This window comes from Carettochelys insculpta, chromosome 1, assembly GCF_033958435.1.
Source record: "Carettochelys insculpta isolate YL-2023 chromosome 1, ASM3395843v1, whole genome shotgun sequence".
NCBI lineage: Eukaryota > Metazoa > Chordata > Testudines > Carettochelyidae > Carettochelys > Carettochelys insculpta.
This window is the reverse complement of record NC_134137.1, coordinates 8550067-8565489: the sequence shown is the minus strand read 5'-3', so window position 1 is coordinate 8565489 and position 15423 is coordinate 8550067. Positions and strand designations below refer to the sequence as shown.

At 46.3% G+C, this 15423-nt stretch overlaps 2 protein-coding genes across 3 annotated transcripts; both read right to left on the bottom strand.

Annotated features, from left to right (window-relative positions):
- Nucleotides 1–1500: 1500 nt before the first annotated feature.
- On the bottom strand, nt 1501–2457 carry LOC142007678 (olfactory receptor 51G2-like). The gene has a single exon (XM_074984366.1). The coding sequence runs from the start codon at nt 2455–2457 to the stop codon at nt 1501–1503; it is 957 nt and encodes a 318-aa protein (XP_074840467.1).
- A 6895-nt stretch (nt 2458–9352) lies between these two features.
- Nucleotides 9353–13680, bottom strand: LOC142002925 (olfactory receptor 51G2-like). Of its 2 annotated transcripts, XM_074979435.1 has the most exons (2): nt 12761–13680; nt 9353–9374 (listed from the first exon to the last, which is right to left on the bottom strand). In XM_074979435.1, the coding sequence occupies exons 1-2, from the start codon at nt 13678–13680 to the stop codon at nt 9353–9355; spliced, it is 942 nt and encodes a 313-aa protein (XP_074835536.1). The 2 variants fall into 2 exon arrangements, with proteins under 2 accessions (XP_074835536.1, XP_074835545.1); XM_074979444.1 differs by lacking the exon at nt 9353–9374 and having other exon boundaries at nt 12745–13680.
- Between the last annotated feature and the right edge of the window lie 1743 nt (nt 13681–15423).

The following is a 15423-nucleotide window of genomic DNA, read 5'->3' as shown; positions in this document are numbered from 1 at the left end:
AGTTGTATGGAGATGGATGACATGTCAGTCCCACAGTCCATCCCCGGGGGCTAAGCTCCCTCCATGGGCAGTGGCTCCCCCCTCCCCCCCCCGAGGGGGCCCAACATGAGTGGGCCATGCATCGGGCATGGTCCAGCCCTGCTCAAACCCTCCCCATGTGTATGGTTTACAGACCTGTCCACCATAGCCCAAGGAGATCACTGAGCCCCAGCCCCTTTCAGAATGGTGCTGTCTTGCTTTTCAGGGGACTGGTCAGCTCACTGGCGGGGTCTTTAGGGGTTACATGGCTGCTGGCCATTGGTCAGGCTGATTTAGGCTGTCAGGTCCAGGGATGGCTCCAAGGCCATAGTACTGAGCAGCTCACATGCCTGGTCTCTGCATGCTGTCACCATCCTGTCACAGAGTTTCTCGGTCCCTGCAGCTTTAAATGCAGCCAGATATAGGGAGTATCTCCACATGCAAGCATCTACACACATTTTCTTTCAAAAGAGTCTTTCTGAAGGAGAAGGTCTTCCTGATCCAGGATCGGAAAAGCCCTTCCAAAAGAAGCAACAAGTTCTTCTGATTTCCTTTAGAACAAATGTATTTTGTGTGTACACGCTCCATGGGATTTTCGAAAGAGCCCTGGGTCTTCCGAAAGGTTTTTCTCATGTAGAAGGAGCCATTGAGTGGCTTAGGTAAAGCACTCAAGCTGCTCAGTTGTGTTTGTGGTACCAGACGCTGTCCTGGTGGGCAATAAAAGGGCCAAGATAGACCAGATATGTCAGCCGCAGGGCAGTGTGGGAAAGGCCAGCACAGCTGAATGATTAAGGGGCTCTCCCATTTCAGGAGCTCCCAGACTGAACCGAGGTTTTAAAAAACCTGATAAATTACTCAGTGAAAGTCACCAGTGCCAGATAATACTCACCCAAGAGTTCTCAAAAAACTCAGTGCAAACTAATGGAGCCTGAGCTTCCTGTGTGCCAGACCTTCACTCACATGCCTCAGGTCTGCTGCGGTGGCAGTGGGCTCAGCAGTTGTGTGATGTGCAGAGCCATCAATCGACTGGAAGCTGCCTGACTGGCTTCCAATGAGCCTCATCGGATAAACACATCTGTGACATAACACAGTTGGAAGAACCTGGCTGAGAGTGTGGGGGAAGGGTGGGTCACTGTGTCTCATCAACAGCCACTGTTTATTTTTGGCAGAGACCACATCAATCACGCAGAACCCAGAGTGCTCAAGAGGTGCCGTGACAACAGCAGTGACACGAGTAGGGGAATTCCCATCTCATGACTTTATTGAGTATATCAAAAACAATTCCAATATCAGAGCAGCCACAGATACAAATCTTTATAGGACAACAACCTACCAGTGTCCTAGATATTCACAAACACAGGAGACTGGAGATGAGTCCCTCACCTCGTCTCGGAGGTAAGGATCTAGGGTAGAATAAGAATCCATGTCCCCTGTTCTTTGTTTTGTGTTACCAGCACTGGAAATTGCTGCTGAATTAAACCTTCACTTGACAAATAATCTGATTAACCTCACACGCAGGTGCGTGCTTTGCACGCTATACACAATTGGGTTTAAGAGGGGCGGTAGCAGCATATAGATATAGCCCAGGGCTATCTGAAGCAAGTGTGAAGAGCTATTCATGTATCTGTGTATCACAGACAAGCTGATCTCTGGTGAGTAGAAGAGCAGGATGACACAGAGGTGGGATCCACAGGTTTTCAAGGCCTTGAGACAATCTGCTCGGGATGCAATGTTCAGCACTGTTTTGAGGATCATCAAATAAGAGAGAATGATGAGCAGTGCATCTAACCCCATTGTTAAAACTGAAGCAGACAAGCCATAGACATTGTTGACTGTGATATCTGCACAAGCCAGCTTCATGACCTCCTGGTGTAGGCAGTAGGAATGGGAAAGGACATTGTCTCGACAATATCGGTATCGTTTCAAGAGGAGTGGGGCTGGGAGTATAATGGCCAACCCTCTGAGCACGCACATCAGCCCCATCATGGCTATTCTTGGCAGAGTTAAGATGGAAGTGTACCTCAGTGGGTTACTGATAGCAACAAAGCGGTCAAAAGCCATAAACAAGAGCACAGAGGATTCAGTAAATTGACTAAAGTGGATGAAGAAGAGCTGGGCAAAACAGGCATTGATACTGATCTCCCTCGAGTTAAACAAAAATACACCCAGTATGGTTGGTATGGTGGCTATTGATAAGCCAAGGTCTATGACAGCCAGCATGGAAAGGAAAATGTACATGGGCTCATGGAGAGTTGAATCTGTTTTTATAACGAACAGTATGGCAGAATTTCCTAGTATCAAAATAACATATATTAAAAAGAAGGGGATACCGACCCAGAGGTAGACATCTTCCAGCCCGGGTAACCCAGTGAGAAGGAAAACTGCATGGGTGAATGTGGTGTCATTGACAGGTGACACGGTGTACTGGGTTGATCCCATGAGGTTTTAGCTTTCTTTCCTAGATGGAAAAAGAAAAGGCAATTACATTTTACATAATGGCACATCCTTCTTCTCTCAGCACATAGAAACTCCCAGGATCTCAGGGGAGAAACCAAGAACATGGTCTGGGATTTATACCACACATAGGAAGGTAGGCGCAGCCAGACTAGATCAGACCAACAGTTTATCTATCCCAGTATCCAGTGACCAGTACAAGACACTGCAGAAGAAGGTGTGAGAAGTCCGACAGTACACAGCTATGAGAGCACTTCTTCCAGGGAAGTTTTCTGCCTGACACACAGACACGTTTTGTGGTATAGAGGAGGAAGAAAGCTGTGAGCACTACAGCCTGTTGAGCACGAAGTGATTTTACAGTAATGGCTTTGCCACAGACACCTTTTGTGGGCCTCCACTTCTGAACGTCTCCTGTTATAGCAACACACATAGGTAAACTCGTGGCGGCTGCATGGTAAAAAACCTCATTGTTAATGTGTTTGCCTCATTATATGTATTTATCTATTTTCTGGGCTTTATTAACTTTCCCTTAACAACAGGCTCCTGGTAATACACTCTCACCCACCCAAGAATCCCCTGCAAGAGAAGCTGAAGTGTTTAATAAATCCAGCGAATGCAATTATCCTACAGCATTCTCTACCTCTGCAGAGGACCAGAACCGCTCCCTATGCAAGGGACTGTAGCTATTTGAAAGTGTCTAGATGACACAGAGAGTTACTTCAGCACAACAGAGAAGCAGTAGGTACCACACATGAGGGAATAGTGCAAACACTACATATGTACTAATATCCCTTTGCCAAGGTACAGCACATGGTTAATGTTTGTGACCCTGAATGTAAGTGTTAATACAGCTTCTGGTCCTTTACCAGGAGACATGCACATACAAGTTTTCACAGAACGAAGAGTTAAGAGTAGAAATGTATTGCAAACAGTGTTTGGAGTACTTCTGAAACACTTTCAAAAGCAAAAATAATTAAATAGTAAAAATACCACACGTCTTTCCTGTAGTAACAGAGAGGGAGCTGTGCTAGTCTACATACTATCAAAACAAAAAGCAGTCAAGTAGCACTTTAAAGACTAGCAAAATAATTTATTAGGTGATGAGCTTTTGTGGGACAGATCCACTTCTTCAGACCATAGCCAGACCAGAAAGACTCAATATTGGCTCTCGCTATAAAAGCATGTCATGGAAGTTTGGTTAATAAGATGCGAAAAGCTTTGACATAACTTTTGCACATCTATACTTTGATACACACACATCAAACCAGTCTTTTCCCTCTAATCTGATTTCAGCGGGGATTTCTCCATCGAGAGTGAGACTTACAGTGTAGTCTTTATCGTCTGGATTTCTGCAGAATCTATCAAGATCATAGACTCATTGAATAGGAAGGAACCATGGGAAGTCATCAAGTCCATTCCTCTTCCCTCTCGACAGGACTGAGCACAATCCAGACCATCGCTGACAGACGGTTGTCCATCCTGCACTTGTAAGTCTCCAGTGGTCGAGATCCCAGTACCTCCTCAGACAATTTATTTCAGTGTTTAGCCACCCAGGCACTTAGGAATTTTTTTCATAATGTCCAACCATAACCTTTCCTGCTTAAATTTTAGCCATTTTCTTCTCATGCTCTCATCAGATCATAAGTACAATAATTATTCCCCCTCCTCCTTGTAACAGTCTGTTAGGTGCTTCAAAGTCATTATCATGTCCTCTCACAGACTTCTTTTGTCCACACTAAACAAGCCCGATTCTTTCAGACTTCTCTCCAAGGTAATAAGATCACAGCATCTCCGCACCCATTTCACCTCTTGTCAGCAAACAAATGTCTAGTAGTTTTTCTCTCCTCATAGTAGTTACTGATGGGTTACCCTCAGGTTCCACTCTGTCCATCTGCAGCCTGAATCCAGAGTGGTACCTCATGAATATGTCTATTAAACCCGGGTGTTGGGATAGTTGCTGTGCAGCTATATTGAGTTAACTATTGGGTGGTTTATGTAATGGCTGTATTAGGATAAACCAGTCTGGCTTCACTTAGCTCAGCTTCAGGCTGTTTAAACACAAGCACGAAGGGAAACACCACTCCAAAAAGCAGACATAGCTTGGTGAGCACTTCAGAGAGGTTTAAAGATCACACTAGAGCTACAAGCTGGAAAAAGCATAGTGTTGGGTTCCAGCCATGTTACCTGGGTCATTCCACCAGAGCTGGGAGTCTGTGCAGATGTGGGGCAGCTGTGACCAACAGGCTTAACAGACTGTCAGGAACAGACACCACTAGGGAAGTCTGAAGCCCCTCTGCCTTCCAGGATTCCTGTCAGAGTGGAAGGGCCTGGTATCAGAAATGTGTAGACTATTATTTCAAAACCCTCTTAGATGCCCATGTAGCAATTAATCCCTGTTGTTCTGCTTGAACAGTGTTTTGGCTGAAGAAGCCGTCTCTGTGCTGATCTCACCACTTATCAGGAGCTGCCTATGGGAAGCACCACAGGTGCTAACATCTTTTGGGTCTACTACCTGGTGAGAGAGGACCCACAATGTGCTGTAGCCCTGCACCATGTCTAAGGTCGGAGTATCATGAAAAGCCACCCCATGAGATGCCTGGGCTGACATCTGACACCTGCAGTGTAGATAAGGGCTGAGATGCTGGTAGTCCTGTAACTCTGAGGATGAATCTACAATGCAGAAATAGTGAAGTACACATCTAGTCAAGAAACAAAAGCATGCCCTGATGAACCTTCTACTAGCCAGCAATGAAGCTCTGTGTTCCTGTCTTCACAAACAAACCAGAGAAAATCCTTTACTGATTAAATGTATAGGAGAAAATGCACCTGAGGAAATTTGAGTGTTCATGCTGAAGTTCCATATGGGGTTCCATTTCTAAAAGTGAGAGTGCTCTGAGCTCAAACCTGTCAGGAAACCCCATGCTTTCTCCTCACCCTCAGCCCCAGACCAGTTCAAGCCCAGCGGATCTGGCACCTCTTCAAATGGTGTCCACTCAGAAAACATGGATCATGTTTTTACCACTCCAAGCTCACTGTTAATGTCAGATTTCTGCGAAGACTGAAGAACCTACCGTCAAACTTGGGCTGATGTACGGGAGAGTTTCCCAGCTCTCTTGCAGTGCCTGCCCTCCAGCCCTGTCATTCTGCTACCCCAGCAACCTGACTGAGTCCTCTTCCTTGGCACAAAACATCAGCAAATGTGAACCACTCACAACCCGCAGCATCAGGGAACATCTTAAAGACAGTGAAACCCGCCAACGTACCCAATACTTGCTAGATGGGGATCCCTGACACCTGAGGTCACCACCCTAGTGGACATGGAGTGAGAAGAGAGGTTGCACAGGCAGAATTAATTGTCTGTTCAGATAGGGAGGCCATTGTATTTATGAAGCATGCTGGCACATTCCCTTGGGGGCCACTTGGCCATCAGGGACCCTCAGCTGCTCGGCTTTGTATGAACCTGCATTAACCCCATCACAGCTAATGGCAAACTGCAGGGCTCCAAATAACAGGAGTTGGGGGATTGTGCTAAAGAACTGTACTGCAGCGACAGCCCTGCTACAGGATCTGTTCCTGGAATCTAGGCTTCTCACCATTTTTTGTACAGTCCTGACAAGTCTACCAGCCAGTAAGAGAGGACCCACAGTGTGCTGTACCCAGTGCCATGACTAAGGCTGGAATTTCAGGAGAATCCACTCCATGAGATGCTGACAGTCCTGTAACTCTGAGGATGAAATCACAGCGTAGAAATAGTGCAGAGCACATCTAGTTAGGAAACAAAAACATGCCCTGTTGGACCTTCTACTGCCCAACAATGAAGCTCTGAGTTCCTGCCTTCACAAACAAGCCAGAAAATAAAGTCCTTGTAAATGCCTTTACAGATTGCATTTCTGGAAGAACAGGCCCCTGAGGTGATTTGGGGGTTCGTGCTGATGTTCCGTGTGGGGTTCCATTTCTAGAGGTGCCAGTGCTCTGAGCTCAAATCCATCAGAGGCCAAGTGAGAGGAAACCATGTTATCTTCTCACCCTCAGCCTCAGGTAGGTTCAAGCCCAGAGCCCCTGGCACCTCTAGAAATGGAATCTGCTCCAAAAACATGGATCAAGTTTTTACCATTCCAAGCTCCCTGTTAAAGTCAGATTTCTGTGAAACCTGAACAACCGACCTTCACACTGATGTAAGGAAGGGGATCCACTACCTTACGCTGCCTGGTCTCCAGCCCAGTGATTCTGCTGTTCCAGCAACCCGTCAACATCCTCTGCCTCAGCACAGAACATCAGCAAATGTGAACCACTTACAACCTGAACCCTCAGGACACATTTTAAAGGCAGTGAACCCTGCCAACGTACCCAATTCTTGTTAAATATGGAGACATGACACCCGAGATCATCAACCTAAAGGACATGGAGTCAGTGCAGAGGTTGCGCAGGCAGCAGGCAATGTGTGTGCAGACAGGGAGCAAACTGCCTTTATGAAGCATGCTGGCACATTCCCTTGGGGACCACTTGGCCATTAAGGAACTTCAGCTGCCTGGCTTCATATGCACCAGCGTTAACCCCATCACAGCCAAAGGCCAATGGGAGGAGGCCAAATAACAGGGGGTGATGCTAAATAACTGGTCTGAAGGGACAGCCCTGCCCAAGGCTCCATTGCTGGTACTGGGGCTTGTCACTATTTTTCATAAATGTCTGACCACTCACACGGCTCCTTCAGGCCTGACAAGGTGGTTGTCTTAAAGTAAAATAGAATCAAATAACAATAATGATAAAATCGGAGCAGATTTCTCTCTGTCAGGCCCCTTTCCTGCATTGCAAACCCAGGATGCAGCAAGAAAAAGAAGATTTCAAAAGGCTCTAAAGCCTCACGTTGTTCCAGCATGGCAGGTCCCTTCCCATCTCCCTGGGGATTTTATTGGGCCATATCTGAGGACTGAAAAGGCTCCAGGGATGACTAAATTTAGGTATTGATCTCAGTGATCTGCTGGCATCTAGGCCAATCCACCACTGTCTCTGGACCTCTTTCTTTTCCAGGACTTTTGCCCACCCCCTGCCAGCCCAAGTTCATCACAGATGTGCAAGCTGGGCCTGCTGTTGTAGCCAGTGTCTTTAAGATCTGTTAATGGGGTTTTGATCAGTTTTCAGAGTAACTGCCTCCCAGCATTGGGTCCCTTTTCCAGCAAGGATGGCCAAAACCCCTTGTTCCCAGATGTACCTGTTTACACGGAGCCCTATCCAAACACACAGTCTGTGTCTACACGAGCCCCTTCCTTTCAAAAGCATGTTAATGAGCAAGTTGAAAAGATCCTAATGAGGCACTGCTATCAATATGCAGAACCTTATTAGCAGAATGGTGTCTGTGGTGATTTGAAAGTGCCGCTTTTGAATAGGGTGCCGCCTGGGGAGATGGGCACCTTTCAGAAGGACCCCACGGACTTCAAAAGCCCCTTCTTCCTATCTGTTAGGAAGAAGGGGCTCTTGAAGACTGGGGGGTCCTTTTGAAAGGCCCTGTCTCCACAGGCAGCGCGCTATTCAAAAGCGGCACTTTCGAATTGCCATGGCCACCATTATGCTAATGAGGTGCTGCGTATTCATAACAGTGCCTCATTAGCACCTTTTCAACTCGCTTATTCACTTGCCCTTTCTGAAAGGAAGGGGGCTCGTGTATATATGGCTGAGGCACAGTGGGACTAGGTGAGTTGCCCAAGTTCACAGAAGTCTGTAGAAGAACCTGGAACTGAACCCAGAGCGACTGAGTCCCCGGTCAGCACATTAACCCCAGAACGACTCTTCCTCCAAGGAGGTAGCAGCTGGGAGGGACATCTTGCAGTTTCACATTCGGAGATTACCAGAAATGCAGGGAATTACACTCCTGTGACAGCACTAAACAGGAACCCAAAACATCAGGAGCCCAAGGGGGAGGGGTAGCTCAGTTGATTGAGCATTGCCCTCCAAAATCCAGTGATGTGAGCTCAATCCTTGAGGAGGCCATTTAGAGAGTGGGCCAAATAGATGTCAGGGATGGTGCTTGGTGCTGCTAAGAGGGCAGGGGATTAGACTAGATAACCTCCCAAGGTCCCTTCCAGTTCTAGGAGATGTGTATCTCCAACCATCTATTTATTTCAATTCCTTTAACAGACAATAACACTGAGTCATGCTTTCTCCTGAATCTACTGAGGAAATCCATCAGCCAGGGCCCAGAGCAGGGTCATAGTCATACATGTGCAGGAAGTAAGTGTGCTCCTGGTTTTGCATGCTGAGTGACCCGTAATGGGGTCCCACACTATTCACTACGTCCTGGAGTCGCACTAATTGCCAGTCCCACAGGCTGTGCAGTCCTCCAGCATCAGGGTCCAGGCCACCAGCCCTGGACGCTCTGCATCTGTCTCCATTTGTGGCTAGTGTGCCAACTCACTCAAAAGGGACAGAACAGACCCCATTAACTTCCATTGTGTCCAGGCTGCGAGCTTTGGCAGCCCGTGATGTGACCCCTAGGTTAGGGGCAGGAAGGGCACATACATGTGTAGTGATGGACACAACTCAGAACCCCCATCCTAAAGCTAGCTCCAGTGTGGCTGGTCATGGTGAGGAAGCAATGCCACAGGAGTTCCAGTGAGGAGGCAAAATGAGTGAATATGACCCATTTGGACACGAGTTTAGAAATGACCTCCCTTGTCAATGGGACCAGTTCCCTGCTATGGCAGGTGGCCCCAGTTATACCATCCAGTGCATAAACCTGTCAAACACCCTCTTACAACCAGCTCCCCTGCCTGAACATAAGGAGAAACCCCTCTGAGCTGTGCCTCAGGTACCCTGTAACTCAGCAAGACAACCATTATTATGTCCGGCTGTTGACAGTATAGCCCTGAGAACTGGGGGCTCCCTGCTATAGTGCAGAGTGAAACAACCTTTCTGTAGCTCAGGGACTATGTGGCCAAAACCATCAACTAATTCCAGTGACTTCATTTGTTGGTTCTCTGTATACGGGTGCTCCCAGTTTCTGGGTTTTTATTGAATGTCTTGTGCTATTTCTTTTCTTTCTGAAACCCCCAACTCCTGGAATCAAGAGGGTGCACAGGAATCTCAGGTTTCAGTTTTACCAAGAAAGGTTTTTATTTTTGTTTTCAAGAGGGGTGCATGGGGGTCTCCTCTCTGCCCCCCTCCTCTGGCCTACCCCAGCCCCTTCCCCAGCCTCAACCCTGATCCCCCTCCCTAACCCCCCCCGGGTCCTGTTGTGGGTTCATAGCCCCAGCTGACTTACTTCAAGAAGGACAACCCCAACAGTGGCCTTACCCACCCTGAACTGCTGGCTGACTGAGTGATTGCTGTCCAGGTAGCTAGCTTCCATGCAGCGATGGCCACCCTTTTCTCCAGAGGGAGGGCATAAGAACATAAGAACATAAGAACATAAGAATGGCCATACTGGGTCAGACCAAAGGTCCATCAAGCCCAGCATCCCATCTGCCAACGCTGGCCAAAGCCAGGTGCCCCAGAGAAGGAGAACAGAAGACAATGATCAAGTGATTTATCTCCTGCCATCCATCTCCTGCCCTTGTTATGAAGGCTAGGGCACCATACTTTATCCCTGGCTAATAGCCATTTATGGACCTAACCTGCAAAAATGTATCAAGCTCTTTTTTAAACCCTAATAGAGTCCTGGCCTTCACAGCCTCCTCGGGCAAGGAGTTCCACAGGTTGGGCACATGACAGTGTCCACAGGGCAGGGCACATGAGAGTGTCCTGGTGGCTTAGTATTGGTGCCAGCCACTGACACAACTCCATGAAGGTGGCCCTGGTCATCTTAAAATTGTGGAGCCACCGCTCGTTGTCCCACTCCTCCAGAATGATGCAGTCTCACCATTCCCTGCTGGTGGGGTACTGCCAGAGGAGATGTCAGGCCTGGGGAAGCAGGTGTTCTGGGTGCACCATCAGAGGTGGGGGTCTCCAGGAAGCCAGTCATGTGGCAGGTAGTCCGGATTCTCAGACGGACTGCAGCAAGGATGGCCATCAGGCTGGCCATAATGTGGAGGGTGGCCTCGTCCTGGAGGTGCTGCTGGTCCATGGCATGCTGCAGGGTTGGGGATGAGCAAGGCTCCACCGATGCTGAGCTGGAGGACGTGCGCGGCATGCATCCTGAACCCTCAGCATATAATGGGGGGAGGTGTTTGGGAGGGGCACCTTAAGGTGGCGGCTGGTCCATGCTCCAGGAAGGGCTTGTCGGCCATTTGACCCTTTCTGCCCCATTTCCTGACCCATTTTTTCGAAAGGAGGCTCTATGAGGTGTAGCCACTCTCTTTTGAAAGGACGAGGGGTCTTTTCGACATTGCAGTGCAGTATCGAGCCACGCTTTGTGTGTATATGCTTCACATCGAAATGACTCTGTTCGAAATTACAGATCGGGATTATCCCTTTCAATGGCCCTTGCTAGTTTGGCCACAGCCAAGAAGGACAAAGAGAGAACTGCGGGAGGGAAACTTGGTGGATTCCTTTGATCATGCATCAGGGTGAGAAATTGCTAATACAAATCACAAGAACGGCTATCCTGGGTCTGACCAAAGCTCTATCCAGCCCAGTATCCTGTCTTCTGACAGAGGCCAATGCCTGATTCTCCAGAGAGAGTGAACAGAACAGGTAATTATCATGTGATCCCTCTCCAGTCTTCCATTTCCAGACTCTGATAAGCAGAGGCTAGGGACACTATTCCTGAACATTCTGGCTAATAGCCACTGATGAACCTAACCTCCGTGAATTTATCTATTTATTTTTTGAATCCTGTTAAAGTCCTGGTCCCCACAACTTCCTTTGGCAAGGAGTTCCACAGGCCAACCAAGCTCTGGGTGAAGAAAAACTTCCTTTTGTTAATTTTAAACCTGCTACCCATTACTTTCATTTGGTAACTCCTAGTTCTTATGTTAGCATTCATTAATCAATCTATTGATTGATCGCTTTTCTATCAGATTAGCATATTATGTTAAATTTGAGCTTTGCTTATTTGCTAGGTTATCTACTTTGATCTGTTGTCCATCACTATAATAATGTAAAATCTGTCTTTCTGTATTTAATGAATTTCTGTGGGGTTTTCTCATAACCACCCTCCTTTAAGCGAAGTGGCTGGGAAAATCTCCCCTCTGTAAACAAAGGCAGTGGTATGTCTTGCCCACCGTGAGGGGAAAGTGACCTATATTAACAAAATAAATCAGAGGAAATGCCGCACTTTAAAGACTAACAAAATAATTTTGTTAGTCTTTAAATTGCTACATGTCCTCTGCTTTGTTTTATTGGACTACAGACTAAGACGGCTACCTCTCTGTTACATATATTAACAAGTACACATGATAGAGATGCTTGTGTGATACACTATTCTCTACTTCCATGTTTGTACATCAACAAGGGTGCAAGGTTGGGTGGGCTGAGAATTTGGCTGTAGTCTTCTGTTTCTCTATCAGTGTCTTAGGGTAAAGTATTCAGCATGCTCAGTTTGGTGCATGGTGCTAACTTTTATTCTGGTGGGTGATAAAAGGGCCAGGACAGACAGGCTATATCAGCAGAAGAGGACTGTGGGAGAGGCGGGCACAGCTGAATGGTTAAGGGGCTCTGCAGTTTCCTTGGACTGCACCCTCAGGTGACAACCTGTAACAGAGGTTTAACAACAAATTGATAAATAAAGCAGTGAAAATCACCAGGGACAGATGATATTCACCCTGGTGTTCTGAGGAAATGCAGTGCAAATCAAGGGGAGCTGAGCCTGCTGTATGCGAGACATTCACTCAAACACAGCTCATGTCTGCTGTGGTGGGAGTGGGCTCAGCAGTATTGAGATGCTACTAGTTTCCCTGAGGCTCCTCTGATAACCATGTGCGTGAAATGGTACAGTAGCAAGCACCCAGCCCAGGCTGTAGGGAAAGGGGGATCACTGTGTCCCTTGAACATCTGATCTTTATAGCTCTTACAGAGCCCATGGATTACACAGCATCCAGAGTTCTCGAGAAGGGCCTAGACAGTGAATGCACAACAGCTGGTGTAATGAGAAAGCACCCCCATCCCCATTCCTTGTCTTTATTGAGTATATCAAAAGGAATTCTCAGATTGGAGCAGCCACAGGTACAGCTCTTTATGGGACAACATCCTATCAATGTCCTACTTCTGCACAAACACAGAAGAGTGGAGGTGAGGATCTCATCTCATCTTGGAGGTAAGGATCTATGATGGAGTAAGATGCCATGTCCCATCATCTTTGTTTTATGTCACCAGCACTGAAACCTGGTGGTGAACTAATATTCACTTGAGAAATAACCTGATTAACTTTGCACGCAGGTGTGTGCTTTGCACGCTGTACACAATTGGGTTCATCAGGGGTGGCACCAGAAGATAGATATAGCCCAGGATTATCTGAAGCAAGTGTGAGGAACTATTCATGAATCTGTGCATAACAGACAAGCTTATCTCTGGTGAGTAGAAGAGCAAGACTATGCAGAGGTGAGATCCACAGGTTTTCAAGGCCTTCAGACAATCCGCTTGGGATGCAATGTTCAGCACCGTCTTCATGATCATCACATAAGAGAGGAAGATGAGCAGTGCATCCAACCCCATTGTTAAAACTAATGCAGACAACCCATAGATGCTGTTGACTGTGATGTCTGCACAAGCCAGCTTCATGACCTCCTGGTGTAGGCAGTAGGAATGGGAGAGGACATTGTCTCTACAATATCGGTACCTTTTCAGGAGAAGTGGAAGTGGGAGTATAATAGCCAACCCTCTTAACACACACACAAGCCCCATCATGGCTATTCTTGGCAGGGTTAAGATGGAAGCGTATCTCAGGGGGTTACTGATCGCTACAAAACGGTCAAAAGCCATAAACAAGAGCACAGAGGATTCAGCAAATTGACTAAAGTGGATGAAGAACATTTGGGCAAAACAGGCATTGAAACTGATCTCCCTTGAGTTAAACAAAAATATGCCCAATATTGTTGGCATGGTGGTTATCGATAAGGCAAGATCTGTGACAGCCAGCATGGAAAGAAAAACGTACATTGGCTCATGGAGACTTGAATCTGTTTTTATAACATTGAGAATGATGGAGTTGGCTAGGATCAAAATAACATATATGAAACAGAAGGGGATAGCGATCCACAGATAGATATCTTCCTTCCCAGGTATCCCAGTGAGAAGGAAAACTGCATGTGTGAATGTGGTGTCATTGACAGGTGACATGGCATACTGGGTTGATCCAATGAAGTTTTAGCTTTCTTTCCTAAATGGAAAAAGAAAAGGTGATTACATGATATATAATATCAGAGGGGTAGCCGTGTTAGTCTGGATCTGTAGAGCAACGAAGGGTCCTGTGGCACCTTATAGACTAACAGAAAAGTTTAGAGCATGAGCTTTCGTGAGTTAACTCACTTCTTCAGACGATATATAATGACACTTCGTTCTGTGCTCATCACAAACCTAGAAACTCCCCCAAACTCATGGAAGACACGAAGAACATGGTCTTGCTTTTATATCTCAAATAGGAATGTAGGCACTGCCAGACTGGATCAGCTTGTTAGTCAATCAATCCCACTGTCCAGTGGCCAGTAGAAGACAGTGGAGAAGATGGAGAAAGAAGACCTGAAATAGATAACTATGACACAACTTGCTTGCAGGGAACTTGTGCCAGTCACAAGTTATACAATTTGTTTAGTATAAAGGACAAAGGAAGTCTAAAAGCCCTCACTACTGTAATTTCATTTGCTTATAAACTGTAGAATAATCCAGTCCCTCCTTCAGTCCTGCTAAGTTTTTGGGACCTTTTGTGTTATTTAACTGTGAGCACTAGAGCCTGCTGTGCATTGAGACATATTACTGTACTGACCTTCCTACAGACCTTGGCTCTGACAGTCCACTTCTGAAGGTGACCCATTGTATATATACACACACATATAAACTCATGCTTGCTGCATGGTAAAAATTCCCATTGTATTTATTGTTCCTGCATTAAAGTTATTTATAAATGTATTTGTTAGACTCATTATATGTATTTTTTTCTATGTTCCCACTCCTGAGAGTACACAATACACAAATCCTATCTGACATACATGGGATAAATTCTTAGGGGAAGGTTCTTGACTCAACATCAGTGACATCTGTGGCAACCCTCCAGATGTATAGGTATTATTTCAATCAGACCAGGGTCTATTAAATTGCCCTTAACCAAGGCTTCTGGTAACACACTCTTACACCTCAAGACAAGCTGAAGTGCTTTGTTTGGCCAATGTTTGCTTAATCCAGAGAGTTCAGTCATGTATGTGGTATAACAGCTGCTGGTTTGTTACCAGGGGACAGGAACATACCATTTTTCAGAGAATAAAGAGTTAAGAGCAGAAACCCCTTGAAAACAGAATTTGGAGTACTTCAGAAATATTTTTGAAAGCAAAAATCATTAAATAGTAAAGTTACCACGGCTCCTTCCTGTAGCAATTTCATCAGTTCTGCCGATGGTGCTCTATAAAAGCACGCTGTGGAAGTTTGATATAACATCTGTAAAGCATTGTATAATTTTGGCCTAACTTTTACACATCTGTCCTTTGGGGCTTACAGTAGCGTTGGCTGTCTAGATTTCTGCAGGATCTGGCAAGATCATAGATTATAGAACAGGAAGGAACCACAACAAGTTATCGAGTCAAGTCACCTGCCCTCATGGCAGGACCAGGAACCATCTAGACGATCACTGATGTATATGTCCATCCTGTCCTTATAAATCTCCACGGATGGAAATTCCACAACCTCTGAAGTCACTTAATACCAGTGCTTCCTGACACTCAGGAAGTTTTTTACTAATACCGAACCTAAACTTTCCGTGCCGCAGTTTAAACCCATTGCTTCTTCTCCTGTCATCAGATTGCAAAGAGAATAATTATTCACCTCCTCCTAATAACAATATTTTAGATACTTCAGAGCCATCAGCATGTCCTC